Genomic DNA, 19,736 nt, shown 5'->3' on the forward strand with positions numbered 1-19,736 from the left:
TTCTGTCTCCTGACTGAATCCTCACTGAAATATAGCAAAGGCCAAAGGCCAGGACTTTGGGCTGGTTAACTTGTGTGCTTTGACTATGCCCAATAATGCTTATAAGCACTGGAGCTTGAGCTAAGTTTGACGCCACAAAAGGTGATAAAATAGAATGAAAGTAGCTTTAGCATCCTGAACCTGGTCAAGTCAGCACAGCTGATGAGTTGATGGCTATTTTCACAGGTTACACTGTTTCCCTTATTTTTCCACCTTTCCATTTCCACTATCCTCTCACAGAACTGTTTTTCTCTTCCCAAACTGAAACTGCTTACCTATTCAATACTAACTTCCTACTTCTCCCAGCTCTCAGTCCCTGGCACCATTCTACTTTCTATCTCTATGAATTTGACTAGGTACCTCATATAAGTGAAATCAGTTATTTGTAATTTCTTCACTGGCTGTTTCAGCTAGCATAATGTCTTCAAGGTTCACCCATGTTGTACCATGTGTCAGCATTTTCTTCCATTTTAAAGCTGAACAATTTTACATTGTATGTTTATACCACATTTTAAAAATCCATTTATCTATCTGTCCGTGGACACTTGGGTTGCTCTCACCTTTGTCTGTTGTGAATAGTGCTGCCACAAACATGGATGTAAGAGCCACTTTTAAAGCCAGCTACCATAGTGGGCAACTGGAGTTTGATTCCATAAGGACACTCTGCGGATTGCCTGTTTTATAGCAACTTCTGTCAGTCCTTGGTTGATGGCTGCTTGGGAGAGGTAACTTCCCTGGAAAGTACAACTTCTTAACCAAGGGCAGGCAGAGCAACATTCTGTTGTTCTTGCAAAAACCCACTGGCAGGGGAATACTGACGCTGACGGCCAGAAGCCAACAGGGGAAGTGGTAAGGTCCTAGGGATACGTATGAGGCCCCAGCCACCCCCTATCATGTCGATCATGATCATGTCAATTATGATCACACCCATTGGTTTTAATTCCAATCGTGATCACTCCCATTGGTTTTAGTTCCAATCATGATCACACCCATTGGTTTTAGTTCCAAGGTTTTTCTCTAATCCATCTTAACACACAAATTCTCAAATGTTCTTTCTGCTTCCAGTCTCTCTCCTCTCTGCGCTATCGGCCACAATGCTGCCAAAGTCATGTTTTTCTGAAACACAGATTTAAACATGCCAGCCCGGCCGGGCGTGGCTCAGCAGTTGAGCGTCGACCTAGGATCCAGGCGATCGGGGTTTAATTCCCGGTCAGGGCACATGCCTGGGTTGTGGGCTCGATCAATGGCTCTCTCATCATTGATGTTTCTATCTCTCTCTCTCCCTCTCCTTTCCTCTCTCTGAAATCAATAAAGATATATTTTAAAAAAAGAAAAAAAGAAAAGCTCTCTTTAGAAAAAAATAAAAATAAAAATAAACATGCCAATCCTTTCCTTGAAAACCTGGTGTGTAGAAATTGACAGTCAGTTACTTTACCAATCACTTACTCAAGTAACATGGCCTCCTCTTCACTATTAGGCCCAGCCATACCTCTCTCCCCACCTTCTCATAGACACTACGATCGACTGTACTCTCTCACCACCTTGAGCTTTGGCTCATGCTGTTTTCTAGGCTCTCAATACTCTTTATCCATGTGGCAGATTTCAATGCATCATTGAGGCTCAGCTCAAACATCCCTGATGTTTTCTCTCATCTCTCTGAAGGCTGGGCTAATTTTTTCCTCCTGTTTACTGGTTGGTTTTGCCTTTCCCATATTGATTATTATATTGTTTTAATTATTAGCACATCTGTCTCTCTTCCTGGATGTTGGGCTGTACCAGGCATTTCTGGATCTCCCACTCCCTATACATTTTTACTCAGTAAATCTTTCCTGAGTGAATAAGTGATTAGTTAAGTGACTGACCACCAAAGCTCATCAAAAAGGCCATGAAAAACTGGTGAACTTCTTCAGGATCCTGTCAGTCATTCTAATAGCTGGCCACCTGGCATATGAATGATGTTAGAGTGAAATAAGTAGGAGCAATAAAAGTTCTTTTGAAATTATAGTGTAGGCCAATTCAAAATTTCACTGCTAGTGTTAACTTATAACATTTAATAGGAAATAGAGGTGTATGTGTGTGAATAGGATATAGACACATTTTCAGCAGCTGGGGCCAACACCAATATGAAGGCTTCCTTGTGAGTGTGCAGGAGATCATGGTATCACTTGTGCATTATCAGGAAACGTTAACTATCAACAGTGCTATAAGCAGGCATCAGGATGCATACCACGGGTTAATTGATGGCTTCTATATTGTATAGACACACTTTATTTTATTTAAGTGATAGCCCAGATGTAATTATTCTTGTTTTCAGGTAAAAATCTGAAAATACTTAAAAGTTTGTCATTTTGCAGGCAAGAGATGTGGACTGTAGTTCTCCCTGGAGGCGGGGCTCCTACTGTGGGTCTGGGGATGAGGTGAGCCCTGCTGGAGGCCAAACACTGCCCCTGTGAGTGACTGTCCAGGGCAGTGCAGTGCCCGGGAAGAGAGAGAAGGATTTTGGTTTGTGGTTGGAACAGGACACTTAAATGTGGCCAGCAATCACAGTGGGTAGGTATACAATGATGTGAGTAGTCACCGGTACTTGTGTAAAGTTTTTGGCCATGTATCAACAGAAAGGAGAAAAAGCCTGCGTCTGTGATTGGATTAGAGAGAGTTTTGCAATGAGCTATAACATCAAGAGACATTTGAAGTAGCTTAAAGAATTGGGCTTTATTGGAGCAGAGTGTAGGTGCTGTTTACAGCAAAATATTTTTGGACAGACAGACCTCCCAAGACCTGAAGACTTATCCAAGTTCTCACTGTTAGTAAGGTTAATTCATGAAGCAGAGCAGGAACACGCCTAGGTGACCCTCAGGGAATAGAAAAGCAGAGCAGGGTTGGAAATTCCAGCTTGGACTTGGGAAGATGGAGAAGGAAAGAGCCTCTTCCTTGTTGGCAGAAGCATCCCTGATAGAGCATGCCCTATTCCGAGCCCTCTGTCTGCCCAAATACTCTTTATGATGATCGGAGAGGAGGCAGCTCGCAGCGGCAGTCCACGAGGACCCAGGCCCCTTCTCTGATTCTAATGCAGACAACAGGTTGAATAAAACCAATATACAAGCCATTTTCTATTTCTAGGTGGCAGGGGTAAAGGGCCTAAGGACCACTGTGTTTGTACAAAGTGTTGAGAGTCAACAGCACATCAAATGCAAAAACAATTTATTAGTTGGCATTGAAGTTAATCATTTTTTCCTTGCACGGTTATCCATTCTCTCATTAGGACTTGAAGCTTTCTGCTGGAGGCTAAGGGTTGAACCCACTGAAGGAGAGCTCCTGCTCCCACTGGTGGCACAGTTTGGAAGGGAAAGAATATGTTCAGGAGCATCTATCCCCCTATTTGTAGGAGGCAGACATCCTGAAGGAAGGACAGGATGCCCACCTCATGATGCTTCTTTTCAGTTTGGGAATCAGAGTCTCAGGAGAGCCCTTTGACACATGTGGTGGCCATGATGACAGAGACAGGCTGGGGAATGTAGCTCACCTTTCTGGCTGATCTTATATCATGAAGGTACTGGTCTTAGGTAAAAATATGACCTCCCATTTCCTGGTCTCCCAAGGTCTGCCAAGGTCTGCTGACCCACGGGGACCCCTGTCTGATCCAGTGGCTCGAGACCTAGGGGAGCCCAAGGTGGAGCACAAGAGACTTTAGGAAGTGAGCTCCTGGTGAGTGTACTGGGGGAGAGAGTTAGAAAGGGACTGTGTCTAAGGGATAGAGACGAAGTCATATCCCAAGAGGGCTCAGTCTTAACCCAGGTTCTAGGAGAATTAAGAAGGATTAGGGCAGAGAGGGGGGGCATGGGTAGAGAGTGGATCTTGTCTTTCTCTCATCCACTTCTTGGAGGAAAGAATCTATGACATACATTAGTAATGAACTACACAACTATTCTCTTTCCTTGGAGAGTGGAATAAAAGCCAGTTTTGTTGCTTAATACCACAGCTGCCTCCTAGGGAGCATGAATCCTGGTAATTAATACAACTCCCCCTCAAGCCCTTTTTCCTTTCTGCTGAATTCTAGGTGTCTTGGTTACGAAGCCAGGTAATATGAACTGCCGAGAGCTAAACTGTCCTGGCCAATTAAAGAAGAACTTGAAGTCTCTTTGGCAATCCATGAAAGAAGAGGTGAATGCCTTAGAGATATTATAAGTGATGGTCTGAGGCTGGGTTATATGAGGTGTAATGCCAGTAGATGTTTCTGGGGTAATATTAAGAATGAAATATTTAATGTTTAATAGGATTTATTTAAGTTGATGTAATAAAGTCCCCTTCCCCAATTAGCTTGCTTCAACCTGAATGTTCAATAAACTCATGAATGCTGAGTTTTTTTTCTTTCGTGTGAAATGAGCAGAGCTTCATGGGGATGAGAGACATAGTGTGCAAAGAAACAGGGGCCCAGAGTTAGAGGCAACTGTGAAAATGGGAGTATCTTGGGGTGACTATTTGTTTGAAGGGTTTGGAATTGGGTGATTCAAATCAACCTTAATCTACCCCTAACAGGGAGGATGTTCCTGGGTGAGAATGGGTCACATAAGACCAATTTTGATGAGGTGGTGAGAGCAGAAGTCAGATATGAGCCCCCTACTGAATGAATCAGAGGCAAGAAAATAGAAACAGTGGATAATTCTTCTAAGTCATGGAAATTGTACAGGATGCAATTTAGTTGGTGAAATATGCTGCAGATCTTGCGTTCATCGCATTGTACTTAAAGTAACAGGACACAGCGGATACTAAAAAAAGAAAGAAAAGAAAAATAAATGGAAAAATTTCCAAAACAACATTTGTGTTTTGGGTTTCACATTTTCACTTTCTGGACCAGTAAGTTTCATGTTATGTGAAAAATGGGCAGATTAAATCAGTGGTGAGATTTTTCAAAATTACATGGAGTTCCAAGGGTGAGGAATATGTGTGCAGACCTGTACCCTTGTGGGGTTGCCAGTGTCCAGTTTATGGCTGGTGTTCAGTTTGTGGGCCAAAGACAGGTGTCAGAATTTGAAATTCTAGGGATAATTTCTTTGAAATAGAACAACAATGGCCTCTTCATAAACTATGAACTTAAACTTGAGCTAAAATTTTATTTGCCAACCTCATTAGTTAATGTTTCATATAAAAATGCCAAATTGGAAATAAAATGCTAATGGTAAGGGTAGACTATCACTTAAATATTTTCAGGATAACATTTTTCTTTTTGTAAACTGGAAATGAAATAACGAGGGGGAGGAGATGTTTACAAATTGCTGAAAACTTCTTCAGTTGTCTGCGTGTGGCTTTGCCAGCTGTGGCTTCCTTTCCCCTGCCTCCCCAACTTCCACACGCCCTTTCTCTTGGCCGCAAACACTCAGACATAAACATTATTGCAGGAACTTACCATTTTCCGGTTTTCATGAATCCAACTGCTTCATTGATTTTATCAAGATTCATAGTATGGGTAATTAGTGGATCTAAATTAAACTTCTTTGCCATATAATCAGAAACCAGTTTAGAGACGTTCTGTCTGCTTTTCCAGCCTGGAAATACAACAAATTAACAACAGATTTTATTCATTAGGCTCACTCTACAAGAAGGGCCATTCAGGTCAGTTGCTAGAGGTGTTGGCTTTGACTGAGGAAATCTAAGGATTCCCCATTCACTTGTGTCAGTCCTCAGGAGCATGCCTGTCCCAAACATATACCCTGTATAGCAGGCTGTTTTCCTGAACATCTTGAGACCTCTGGTACAATAGAGAATTTACTTAAAGCAAGTATACTGTGGACCTTGTTTTAGATGATCTTGGTGTTAAGTCGCACTGTCTGAGAGCTGTAAACCCACATGTAATGTATAACCAAGGGCCAAGTCTTGGGAACCATGAAAGGAAGCATTTCAAAGGTGAGAAATAGGACATTTCATATATGTGTGTGTGTCTCTGTGTCTGTATGTCTGTGTGTGTGCATGTGTGTGTTTTGATCTGCAGTTTCATGAAAGAGCCAAATATCTTAAAGGAAGAGTTTTCGCCATGGCAGTGATCTCAGTGACAGCTTTGGACAAAAGCAAGGTAAGAATGAAATGTACCTTCTGGAAGTAAGAATTGCACAGGGAAAGATGGGGTCAGCCAAGGGAACAGAAACTTAGCATTGTATTTTCTCTGTTTTCATAATTTTCAAGAAATACTTTTATATTTACGACTGTGCAAAGTGACATACCCAGCAAGTCACCACACAGAAGTGGGGGCCTGCTTGTTTCTGGAGAGGGTGAGTGTGGTGTAGTTGGGCAAGGAGATAGCAGTGTCCTGAGCAGCTTATTCTGTGACAGGATCTTGGCCATTACTTGCTTTTCTTGGTTGCAGCCTGGGCCACGTTCTTCATGCTTCCCTCTTATTCTCAAAGTTACCTAAAACTATCCCAATATTTTGCATTTAAGTTGGTTTCTGTTATGTGTAATCAAGAATTCTAACATGCTGTATGTCATGACATGAAGGGCTAGTATATTTTTCTGTTTGTTTTTATCTTTTTTCCAAAAATTGAGATATCATTGACATATAACATGGTATCAATTTTCAGTACACAGCATCATGATTTGATGTATGTCTATATTGTGAAATGATTACTGTTAAACTAAGTTTAGTTAACATTCATCATCACACATAGTTACAAATTTTTTTCTTGTGATGGCAACTCTTAAGATCTGTTTGTTTTTATTTTTTGATTGGTGATTTAATAAAGCATTTTCATATCTATATAAGAAACACTTGCACTTGTTTCTTGTTTCTTCTTTCAGCCAAACAATCTAAAAAGGAAGGCTCCAGGACCACAGACTAGGCTAGGCAGTGTTTCTTAACAAGAGCAGTAATGGCATTTTGGGTGGGAAAATTCTTCACTGTGTACGTTGTAGGAAGTTTAGTAGGCCTGTTCAACACGCAGTCAGTGCTATCCTTAATTGAAAACTATTGAACTAGAGAAAGGAATTAACTTAATGATCATTACATGAATGTTTAAGTGGCGTGTGAAATAGTTTCTTTATTAGGATTATTTAAAATATCGGTGATCTTATTTTATAAGAGTTAGCTGAATATTTGTATTTGGAATGAAATGAAGGAATTAAAATTACAGTCTAAACTGAATTATTACTTTTTTTCCCTGGCTCTGTCATTTATCTACTTTTTGTAAATGAATAGGGTAAGATCCTAGTACCTGTAGGCATACACCACCATAGCTAATTTGGAGACCACAGTGAGCTCACTGGTTCACATAATGCAGATAGCTCCTAATTCTCATCTCTCTTGCCCAAGAATTCAGATTGCCCCAAATCGCTAGCTAAATACATTTCTTCTTAAATATCAGATTACTTGCTTATATGCCCAGGATCCTAAGCAGATTTATTTAATTTAGCTTTTTTATACTTTTTAATAAAAGACTTCTAACATCTATAAAAATATTTCTAAAACAAATTATTTTATGATTTTTCTCCCTCAAAAACATAAATCTCATTTGCTTTTTATCAGTAGTATTTCTTTTCAGTCTTGAATCCATTGTGTTTGCGTTGGTATAATGACAATTCAGTTTCAGATAAAATTTACATTGTGGAACAATGACTACTAATGGTTCAATATATCCTCCAAAGAACCCTAGTTGGCAGGTGTATAACTCAAGGGAAATACAGTTGTTGATCGCAGAATTGCCTTTTCTTTACAATTTAGAATTTGCATTAAACTTTGGACACTGGTTTCTTCACCAAGTTTTAAGTCTCTTCTCTCTCTTTGCATGAGAAAAAGCTTACCAAGAAGCCACTGTAGACATCTAATATCCATCCCCTTATCTCGGATATTTATGTGTTGAAACAAAAACTGTAGTCTAAAGCTCTTGTTTTATGTGTCTCCTCAAGCATTTATGATACGTTTTTCTATTACCCCCCCCTCTTAACCCCCACAGATTTCCACTCTTCCATACCTCCAAAAACAGATCCCTTCAAAGATCGTCCTGAGAAGAACAAGTAGCCATTGATGTTGAGCTGGACACCATAATCCAAGAGCCCAACAATCACACAGACCCCATGGCTCTCGTGGCAGGAGGCCAGGGCAGCTGCCTGTTGTAAAACAATGCAAGACAATGCAGGGGTTAAAAGATGTGCCTCAGAGGTAGGAACCTAAGTCTAAACCTCAGCTTGACTGCTGAGTGGGCTGTGGCCTTCTTTTCTGGTTTTCTCTGTCCTCTGAAATAACATTTATCTTATAAGGAAATGCTGAAACATAAATAAGGCATTGTGTACTGCCAAGTATATATAGTATCTGGCATTTTAGATTCAACAGATAGAAATTAAAAAATGAAAATACTAAAGGTACCCATGGTAGTAATACTACTGTAGCTACTACTACTACTATGGCTACTACTAATAATTTTTTTATTGTTGACTCTATTACAGATGCCCCCCATTTCCCCCGCCTTTGCCTCCCTCCACCCTGCTGCCACCCTTCCTAGGCCTTCCCCACACTATTGTCTGTGTCCATGGGCTATGCATATATGCATATATATTCTTTGGTTGATCTCTTCCTGTCCTCCTCACCCTCCTCCGCTCTGAGATCTGTCATTATGTTCCATTTATCCATGCTTCTGGTCCTATTTCGTTCATCAGTTTATTTTGTTCTTTAGATTCCATATATAAGTGAGATCACGTGATATTTGTCTTTCTCTGACCATCTTATTTTGTTCAGCTTAGAAGTCTCCAGGTCCCTCAATGCTGTCTCAAAGGGTAAGAGTTCCTTCTTTCTACTTCTAATTAAGAACCATTACTGATACTAATGGTTAGAGTTGACATTTTCTTTTAAACATCAAAGAGTACAATTGGATATTTGTATAGCATCATGTATTAGCAAAGAGATAAACTAATGTTCCCATTAGTTATTTTTAAAAGCTATTTCTCAGAGCCAGACTGTCTGTGGGAAAGACTGTGAGAAAGGTTTTCCTATATCTTTTAACAGAAGAGGAAACGTATGTGTAGTGAGGAATGAAAAGATTTTGTAAGCTAAAGAAAGGACCTCAGCTAGAAGAGATAGTTCTTGGGTTTCCATTCAGCTGACTAGAAGATGGAGCCATATAACCCAATAATACGTTGTTTCTACAAATCCCCCAGGAAAGCAGGTCTCAAATTGTGAAGTAACATTTTCTCCATTCATACTCTCTTATGTAAACCATGTTTAGCCAGAAAAGTAACAACTTTTTTTTTTTTTTGGAATGATTCTATTTAATCAAGATTGGTAAATATTTATCTTGGAAACATCTCACATCCAACCTGAAAGACTTTGCTGAAAGTGCAAAGCTCATCGCTTTATAGGATCATTAATCCAATATTGTCCTTACCCTGCCGAAATCTTCTGGGTTGGAACTTAAGTTACTGGGTTTTGCTTGTTATGAAACAATCCAGTGAGAATTCTTTACAGAGCCTTTTTGTCCTGCCTGTTGGAGGTTTTGTGCTTATTTGAAGGAATGGCATGATGGAACAGAGGGAGGAGAAAACTCAGTATGGGAGTTCAGTGTCTGGGGTAATGAACAGATTTGTAGGAGCAGACAGAGGGTAACGGGTAAGATGTCACGGGGCACAGGAAAATTAACTAGAGGAATGTGGAAGAAATTTTAGAATTTTCATTCAAGTAAAATCTACAATGATGACTGGTAGAAATACTGGTAATTTTCATTCCAGAAGCTCACATACCACCATTTCTGGATTTCCAATGACCTCAAAGCAAAATTCTACACCAGTTCCTGTCATTTCAACTAAAACTTCATGGATAGGTTTCTTGAAATCCTGTGGGCTGATGCACTCAGTGGCACCCACTTCCTTCGCCTTCTCAAATTTGTCTTTGTTGACGTCTACCCCAATGATCCTGGCCGCTCCAGCCGCTTTACAGCCCATGACAACAGACAGGCCGACTCCTCCAAGGCCAAACACTGCACAGGTGGAGCCTGGGGTCACCTGAGCACATAAAAGCATAAAACAGAAGCAAGGAGAACACAGAGATTTATTCAGTTGGAAAGATGAAGTCTGTATATACTTTTTTGAGACATAAAACAAAGGATATTTTCAAATAAAACACATAACTAAATTTGTAGTTTCTCAAGGTATTTCTAAATGTGGGATACTTTTTACCAGAAGAGCAAAAAATTACCTGCAAAGAGAGTGTTTCAACCCAGGAATTAGCATGGGTAGAAGCAATTTAATGAACTTTCATTGAATCTTAAGACTTATTTGGCACAGTATTTATTTAGCTTCAGATATTTTTGAGATCTTTAAAACCATCTCATCTTCCTACAACCCTTTTTTCTTTCTCTTGTGAATATCTGTAAACTTTGCATTATTTACAATGTCAATGCCTTATGAAGGCAAGGGCTTATTTTTTATTGAGTCCCAGCTGAGACTAATTTAAATGGAACACCTTATACCCTATCTCTCTGTATAGTATTGGGACTAATGGAAATTGGGAAAAATAAAGAACTAAAATTCAACAGCCAATTAAAGAATGGAGCTGGGCAGGATTGGGTGAGGTTCCAAAACAGATGTATGACAGTAATCCACTCAATCAGAGTGGGGTTACTGACCAATCTGTTTTATAGAGCAACACCCCTTTTGTCAGTTGGTCTTTCTACTGTCCTTTTCTTTTTATGAGCACTGATCACCACCTGATGCATTATACAACAGAATAGAAGCTCGATGAGTTTTGTTAGCTGCTGAATCTCCTCACCTGGAACAGTGAATGACTCCATAAATGTTTGTTGAATGAAAAAAAGAATGAACTACAATGTGGAAGGACACATAGTCATTTTGTGACTGTATTTTGTTTAACTCCCAGGAATTCCTGATGTCTTCACTTGTGAGTGGAATCCAGATATAATTTGTCATTATTGGCTAAAGGGAATGGGAAAGATGTTGAAGAGGGTATGGGATGACTAGACAGATAGTAAAGAACTCAAGGATGTTTAGAGGAAGGTTTGTGAATCTTCCTCAGGTTGTATGATCAGACATGACCCAGGTGCATGAGGCCTGTCAACACCACATACCAAGAATTCCATTCATAATGAGTATAAATGCTTCTCACCTTGGCAGTATTGATCGCAGCACCGTACCCAGTGGAAAAACCACAGCTAATGAGGCATACTTTCTCCAGAGGAGCCACTGAATCAATCTTGGCTACTGAGATTTCTCTAATCACTGTGTATTCAGAGAAGGTGCTTGTATTGGCAAAGTGATATATTGGTTTTCCCTTGCAGGTAAACCTACTGGTACCATCAGTCATCAGGCTGGTGTGCGACTGTCTTTATAGATCAAACAACAAACAGAATTATTTTATTTTAAATTACAAAGCTTAGAGTCTTCCCAAGGACATTGAATTAACTTTTCAAAAAGAAAATATTAGTAAAAACTTACTTTAATTGTATACAATAATTGTCCTCAGAATTAAGGCAAGAGGCACACTCTCCGCACTGTGGTAGAAAGAGTGTGATCACTTTATCACCTATGAGAACAAAATCATTTAATGTTATCTTTTAAAGTAAAGAGATAGCTGTTTCTCAAGACCTAAACAGCAAGGCACCCAAGAAAATATGATTACTGAGAGCAACTTCTACATTTAACTGTGTTAATACTATGGAGAATGTGAAATACTTACTAAGAGTCCCCTGGACTCAGCGGCTGAATCCCAAGGAGCTGGCCCCAGATTTGCCTTCTTTGTAAGTTCCATTTGAAGTTTCAAATGATTTTATCATGTAGCCATTAAGCCACATCTTATCTTTCATTCTCCACACTAACTTCTGCTGTTGGGAGTTGTATTTAAAGTAGCATGGATACCACATGCTCACAATATGAGCTTCTGGATTAGGGAGAAAGGATTGCCTATATGCTGTTCTGTGTACTTCACATCAGTTCTTTCTCCTTGGCTGTGGAGACCAAAGGTAGGTAGATTTTTCTAGGATTGTTCAATGTATAAGGAGAAGATCAGAATAACTTGCCTGTGATGGACTTTCTGACTGCCCCATTGTCTACCACTGTAAATGAGCAATTTATTTCATATTTTTAGTTAAAAAACCTTTGTAGGATGACAGTTCTTTTGTTTTAATTATTTTTAGTTTTTAAAAAGTTACAGACATATGGTAAGAACTTAAATGCATAAATGTGAAGATTAGCTCCCTAGTTTCCAGTTCCCCTTTCTCCACCCTGGAGATAATTACTCTTCTCAGTGTCCATGGTATTTTCAGAGATATAACTCCTTTAAAAATACAAAGAGTAGCATACTATTTACCTTTGGTTTTTTACTTGCAGATTTCTTATTTTAGTGCATATAGCACTCTATCATTTTGTTTAATAGTTATGTAGTATTATGTTGTTAGATATGTCATAATTTATTTAACCAGTCCCCTGGACATTGATAGACATTTAAGTTATTTCCTGCCTTTAAAACTTTGTGTTGTTTTATTTTTTCCTGAGATGAGAAATAACAGTGCAATGAATATTTTGTGCACATGTGGGTTATGGTAGGCAGAATTTCTAAAATGGCCCCCCAAAGACATCCCATCCTAATCCCCAGAAACTGAATTTGTTGTTACCATGCCAGTGAGTATGTTACATGGAAAAGGGGCCTTTGAAGATAAAATTAAGGTTACTAATCAATTGACATTAAAATAGGGAGTATCCTGGATTATTTAAGCAGAATCAATGTAATCACATGAGTCCTTGAAAGGAGACCAGAGGAAAGCAGAAGAGAAAGACAAAGCAATTCCAAGCATGGGAAGGATTTGATGTGCTATTGTTGCTTTGAGGCTGTAAGGGGGTGGAGGGACCTCACAGGAAGGAATGTGAGCAGCTTCAGGGAGCTGAGGGCAGCCCCAGCTGACAGCTGGTCAGTCCTACAACCTCAAGTAATTGGATTCTCCAGAGTGTCCAGATAAGAACCCAGCTGGCCAACGCTTTGATTTTGATCTTGTGAGACCCTAAGCAGACTTCTGACCTACAGTAATAGAGATAATAAATTTATTTTGTTTTAAGCTGCTAACTTTGTGGTGATTTTTTTTAACATTAGCAATAGAAAGCTAAGATATGGGTATATATATCTATGGAACAACTTTCTAGAATTGGAAGTATTGGGTCCATAACAGGTGTATATAAATGATGTTACATATTTTTCAATTTAAAGTTTTTCAAATTTACTTTTTAAATAATAAGGTATGAAGGAGTTGGTTGCGTACAGTCTTGTCTACCTTATATATTATTAAACTTTTAAATCTTTTCTAATCAGTTAAGTAAAGTGTTTTACCATTGTATTAAAAATTTTTGTTTATTTAATATGTTTGAGGTTGGGCTCCTTTTCACATGCTTCAAAGCATTTGTGAATCTTCAAAGCAACATATATATATATATGTATATATATATATATGTATACACACACACACACACACATATGTATGTATTTTTCCCCCTCCAAACTAGATGTGTATTTCCTTTGCCCATTATTCTGCTGGGCTGTTTTTTTTAAAAAAATGTTTTTAAAAAATTCTTTATATATGAAAGAAATTTGCCCATTGTCTTATTTGTTTGTTGATTTGGGGAGGGTATTTTTATCTTTTAATCCTCACTGGGAGATATGTTCTTATTGATTTTTAGAGAGAGAGGAAACAAGAGAGAGCAGGAAACATCAATGTGAGAGAGAAACACTGATTGGTTTCTTCCAGTATGCGCCTCGACCAGGGATCAAACCCAAAACCTAGCTATGTGCCCTGACTGGGAATTGAACCTGCAGCCTTTTGGTGTGTGGGACGACACTCAAACCAACTGAGCCACTCAGCTAAGGCTGGGAGGGTATTTTTTATAAACAAAATTTTAAAAACTTTTTATGTTATCAACTTTATATATTATTTACATCTTCTGGGTTTTTTTACTGATTAAAATTTCCTTTTCTCCTTTGAAATAATACAATATTCTCTTATGGTTTTTATACACTTCTATGCTTTCACTTTTCACATTTAATTCCTAGATTCATATAGCATTTTTATTTTATATAAAGAATGTAATAGCAACTCAACCTCCCCCCCCCAAGATGCCTATCAAGTTGTTTCAATATCATTTATTGAATAATTATGTTTTTCTCCTCAAATTTGAAAGGCAGACCTAATTGTACATTTAATTCCTATATATATTTGACCCAGTTCTGGGCTCCTCTATTTAGTTCCACTAATGTGTTTGACTATTTATCATATGCCTTATTGAAATAAATTCTTCAACAGTTTACCTCTTTTTGTAAATTTTTGTCTTATTTACACTTTCAGATCCTGTTTCAGTAAATTCTATTTCTAGTTCTTATTAATATAAAAAATAAATACAAAGAACGTAATACGTTTAACCTTTGTGTATAACATAATTATTCCTTTTCTAAGAAATGGTCAACGTTTCACCTTTTATTCACTTGATCTCATATTTTCCTGATGTAGGTTCGAAGTTGCTGCTGTTTCCTAACTCTAGGTGCCAGTTCATACCTGGTTTCACGGTGCTCACTCCTTCTCCCACACTCTCGACTATTCCAGCCCCTTCATGGCCCATAATGATGGGATAAGGCACTTGATTCTCCAACATTTTAATCTCTGTACCACAGAGCCCCGTGGCCACGATCTGTATGGGAGGCAAGGAGTAATATAGTTTCCTTTGTCTCAAATAAAGGTGTTTTAGAATTGTTAATGCTTTAAATCATTTCACTAGGTTGATATGCTACATTAACATTAATGCACTCATTTCTTAGTTTTATTTCTAGATGAGTGTAAATAATTTGCTTAAAGCAAAGCAATATTTTTCACTAGTTAATTTCAGAATCAAAATGATGATTTTAAAGCTTACTGGGGAGGTCAGAGCGGGTTCAGCAGAGACAGTTGTAAAACCACAGTGTGACATCAAAGATCTTTGTTCTTCATTGGAGCTTGCAGGTGGGAGTGTGGAAGAGAAAGACCAATTTTAGAAATGAAGGAATTGGAACACAAGGAGGAAGGATTCTATCTTCTATTATAGTTGAAGCCTTAAATTATTTCACGCAAGGGCTGTATAGTTGTGTTATTGGTAGAAGTCATAATCCCACTTTTTGTTGTAAATCAGCCAGACAGTTTGAAATGGAGGCATCCAGAGCAGAGGTTCAGAAAGGCTGCAGTCCTGGCCTTGCCCTTCTTCGCTGTGTGACCTGGGGATAAATTATTCTTCATGAGTCTCAGTTTCTTCATCTCTAAATTGGTATGAGGTTGGTGTGCTTGCACACCCACACATGTCAAGAGATTATTGGAAGAATACTGTACAATTGCTTACAACCCAACTGTAGAAGTGCAGTCAGACTTCGTGGGTCTAGAAATCCATCCAGCAGACTTTGTCTTCATCTCTGTACTCTGATTCAACATGTGCAAAGCTGAATTTTCTTACTATTTTCTGAAGATGGGCTTTTTCTTCTTTTTAAAATATATCTTTATTGATTTCAGAGAGAGGAAGGGAGAGAGATAGAACCATCAATGATGAGAGAGCTGCCTCCTGCACGCCCCCCACTGGGGATCGAGACTGCAATCCGGGCATGTGCCCTGACTGGGAATCGAACCGAGATCTGGATCCTAGGTCAAAGCTCAACCGCTGAGCCACGCCCGGCTGGGTGGGCTTTTTCTTATTTCTCATGATCATATGGTTAGAAATGGCTACCAGCTCTGAGTCCTTCCAGCCTCCCCAGTGTGCACCATCTCCTGCTTTACTCAGTCTCTGTATCTTGTGCAAATCCATGTGTGAGAGATTCATATTTGTAGCTTGTCGGGAGTGGCGACCCTGTGGGTAGGAGGGAATGGAGACAGCCACATGGCCTCTTGTGCACTCTGCATGGGATGGCTGCCTTAGGAGGCTCTGAGAAGAGGGCATGGATTGCACAGGTGACTGGAAAAGGACCACTTCTTTGTAATCCATTACAAAGAGTACTTATTCATCATTATTAAAATTAAATAATAACAGTGAAGTCAGGTGAACAATGTTCTGGTCTGGTGGTCCCCTGTTAGAATTACTTGGGGGGAGATTTAAAAATTCTCCTGACCAGAGTATACCCCAGACCAATTAAATAATAAATTCAGAATGTCTGAGGGTGGGAACCAGTTATTAGCATTTTTCAAAGTGCCCAGGTGCTTCCAAATGTGTAACTAAGTTTGAGAAAAGTTGTTGACATCTGTGTTCTTACTCTACTTAGCTGTGTGACCAGTCACTTCACCCCAGTGGATTTAAATCTTCTCATCTATAAAATATCAGGTATTCCTAACCTGACCTTCTAGGACTTAGACTTGATTTATCTGTAATCAAACATTTTTCATATATCAAATTTCAAGATAACTTAAATATCATGAAGAATATCATAAATAAATTTAAAAGTACAGATTAAAATATGGTTCAGGGATAGAAACTTCCTCTGATTAGTATTTAACACTACTGTGAATATATATCCTTTGGGCATTTAGCCCACACTATACCACCCTAATTTTTTCTTTGGCAGAATTTAAAGACAGATGGATGTTTAATGAAAAAGAAATAGAAGAGTATGTAGTTTTCTTTCAGAATTTAACATTGTGAAAAGAATGTATAACTTACAGTGAACAGGTCTGATTTTTGGGTGTGGAAATGTGTATTTTTTCTCTTTACCTTTATGCGAACTTCCTTTGCTTTTGGTGGGGCCACTTCTACCTCCTCAATGGAAAATGGTGCACCCGCCTTCCAGAGCACGGCTGCTCTGCACTTGATAACCTGGGAAAGGGAATATGGGCAGAAAGGGAAACTCTTTAAACTTGGGAGATGGATTCCCATATTAATGATTATTAGAAAGTTTAGTCCAGTTCTTCCACACTCAAGCCCCCACTCCAAAAAAAGGTCATTGCTTAAATATATTCCCTGTGTAGCTTCTTGGACCCTAGTCCAACTTGTCTTTTACTATCAGTCTCTTCATTCAAATTAGTTTTGCAATACTAATTATATTTATATATTTATATAATGCCACATAATCAAGAGGATAGATGTCATACTTTTGATCTTGAAGTTGTCCAGTGGCTGTTTCAGGATGGGAATGGCATTGCAGTGTGGGAGTTATTTGTGATCCTAGGTGTGTGTTCTTAGAATCAGTTTTGGGGTGGAGAGGTATGTTATGGAGCAGGGAATGGAGAACATCTAGGTGTGGCAATTCATCAAATGGTGGTCACAGGCAGGTTGAGGTTGGAGAAGTTGTTGGTGGCAAGGTAGTTCTTAGGGGTTCTGATTTCAGCCCGCCACTGTTCTCACTGTAAATTCTCTTCCTATATGGTCTCACCTATTTTTATAGATTCCACAAGTACCTTTATGCAGGTGACTTTGACAATTTGTATCTATGGACAGACTTATCTCTAAGCTTTAGACTAATTTATTCATCTGCTATTTGAATGTCCTCAGGTATCTTAAACTCAACACGTTAAAACATGATTACATCATCATTTCTTTCTCCTGTCCCACCCCTCCCTGCCAGTGGTGGACATTACATAACAACCTGACCCTCCCTCTGCATTCTCTATTCCAAGTGGCCAAGTAACCTATTCACTCAAGAAAGAAAGAAACCTGGGAAGTAGTCTTAATTTTTATCTCTTCACCTCTGGAATCTGTCCCCTCTTCTCCATTCCTGGCTGCTACTGTGTGGTCCAGGTCCTTACCTTGACTTTTACCTGGCTTGGGCTCTTCACCTTCAAATCCATCCTCTATATCATTGCCATCTGAACTATAATCTTGATTATGCTAATCCCCTACCTAAAAATGATATGGCTACCTGTTGCTTATCAGGATCTATTGACATGGTCTATAAGACTCTCCATGAGCTTCTCCCTATCTGTCTTTCTAGCCTTATTCCTGGTCACATTTTGCCTCTGACTTTACCCTCCTGGCACAAAAAATGTTTTGGAGTTTCTCATATGGGATATTGTTTTCCTCCTATGTTTCTCCCTCATGCTAAGTGGCCCTTTCTGTGGGAAGTCTAGCCAGATTTCTAGCCAGCACTTCCTCTTTCTTTTCTACCCCTGCATACTCTTTTTTTTTTTTTTTAAGTAGCATAAGGCAGTTTATTTTTAGAAGATACATTTTATACCTGTTGCCCTCTGCTGGTTTAACAAAGAAATGTCTTTGAAGTCTTAGCAAAATAAGCAGGATATGGTCCCAAACCAGTAGCGTCAATATTTGCGTACTCGTCAGAAATGCAAATTATTGGGCCCTACCCCCAAGCTTAGTTACTCTGGGGGGCACCAGTAACAAGTTCTCCAGGATGTTGCTGTAAAAAACACTTGCATAGTCTTTTATAATTTCTCTGTCTCTGTGAGATCTTTGAAGGAGGGGATGTGTCTTCAATTCTGGAAAGTTTGATCTAGGACTTGATATATTTCTTATTGAAGGACTGAAAACACTACGGAAAGGCAAACACGTAAAGGGAGTAAAAGAAAAGGGAAAGGAGGAGAGGAACTAAGATTAAGACAGCCTCTCACCTTTAGGAGTACAGAGACTAGCTGGGTGATGAGGTGTTATTAAATAGAGAAGCACACAAACTGACAAAACTGTGACATGACATAAAGAAAACTGTACTTACTTTCCCTGTGGTACTCATGCTGACTTTCTTCGTGTTCTTCTTGCCACAAATGAATATATTGAGAAAGGGAGATTCTAGTTACAACTTTCCCTGTGGAAAGTTCAAGAGTACACAGGTCACTGGTTGATCAAGAGGCTGGGTCCTTTGCTCTTTGTGTGACCTGGTAAATGATATACCTGAAACTCCATTGTCTTGTTTCTTATCTGAAACAAATTTAGCTCAGTGAAAGTGCACAAAAAGTGAAATTTTGCAAAATCTTTTTTCTTTCAATCATGTAAAATATAATTAGTATCGCAAAACTAATTTGAATACAAAGACTGATAATACAAGAAAAGGTGGGTTGGGGTTCGGGAGCCTTCATATGGCATACATTTAACAATGATTTTTTTTTTCCTCAGGTGCAGAGGAACTGGACTGAACCTTCTAACAATCATTAGTGTTAGTATGTTCTCTGTTAAGCTTTTTTTTAAAAAAATCTCTTTATTGATTTCACAGAGAGGAAAGCAGAGAGAGAGAGAGAGAGAGAAACATCAATGATAAGAGAATTGTCATTGATTGGCTGCCTCCTGCACGCCCCCGACTGGGGACCAAGCCCACAATCCAGGCATGTGCCCTGAGCGGGATTCGAACCCCAATCGCCTGGATCCTAGGTTGATGCTTGACCACTGAGCCACGCCCAGCCAGGCTTCTCTGTTGAGTTTTAAATTTGGTCTTTTAAATGTACAGGGTTAAAATTTCTAGTAGAGTGCATAAAATTGTTTCTTTTATCTTATTTTTAAAATGTGGATATGATCATCTTTGTCTCTGCACTTGAGTAATCCTTTTTATTTTCCAAAGGTGTGTTTCATTGAGAAATTAGGATGTTACTAAACGGTTTAATCTGGTAGTTTAGCATAAACTCCTCACATCTGGGTATGCTGAGCTGGTTACTCAGAGAAAGTGGAGCCAGTTTGCATAAGGAGCCTCACAATCAGGATTTGGATTTGAGAAAATCTCTTTATGTGAACTAAGAGTCCTGACCAAGACCCAGGACCCTGGTGAACAGTGGGGACAAGGA

At 39.0% G+C, this 19,736-nt stretch overlaps 1 protein-coding gene across 1 annotated transcript; it reads right to left on the bottom strand.

Annotated features, from left to right (window-relative positions):
• Window positions 1–3,223: 3,223 nt before the first annotated feature.
• On the bottom strand, window positions 3,224–18,799 carry LOC308564449 (alcohol dehydrogenase 6-like). The gene is made up of 9 exons (XM_081152700.1): window positions 18,680–18,799; window positions 16,729–16,830; window positions 14,565–14,697; window positions 11,467–11,554; window positions 11,138–11,354; window positions 9,757–10,017; window positions 7,998–8,133; window positions 5,444–5,582; window positions 3,224–4,805 (listed from the first exon to the last, which is right to left on the bottom strand). Exons 1-9 carry the CDS (start codon window positions 18,695–18,697, stop codon window positions 4,781–4,783), a joined length of 1,119 nt encoding a protein of 372 aa, XP_081008826.1. The 5' UTR covers window positions 18,698–18,799; the 3' UTR covers window positions 3,224–4,780.
• Window positions 18,800–19,736: the final 937 nt, after the last annotated feature.

This window comes from Miniopterus schreibersii, assembly GCF_964146895.1.
Source record: "Miniopterus schreibersii genome assembly, chromosome: 1".
Taxonomy (NCBI): Eukaryota; Metazoa; Chordata; class Mammalia; order Chiroptera; family Miniopteridae; genus Miniopterus; species Miniopterus schreibersii.

Excerpts from the sequence above, each read along its gene's own strand:
- LOC308564449 (XM_081152700.1), bottom strand. Across the intron at positions 10,018-11,137 it reads CTGCGATCAATACTGCCAAG|GTGACCCCAGGCTCCACCTG; the intron begins GTGAGAAGCATT and ends TTATGTGCTCAG. Across the intron at positions 4,806-5,443 it reads TTCATGAAAACCGGAAAATG|TATCCGCTGTGTCCTGTTAC; the intron begins GTAAGTTCCTGC and ends TTCTTTTTTTAG.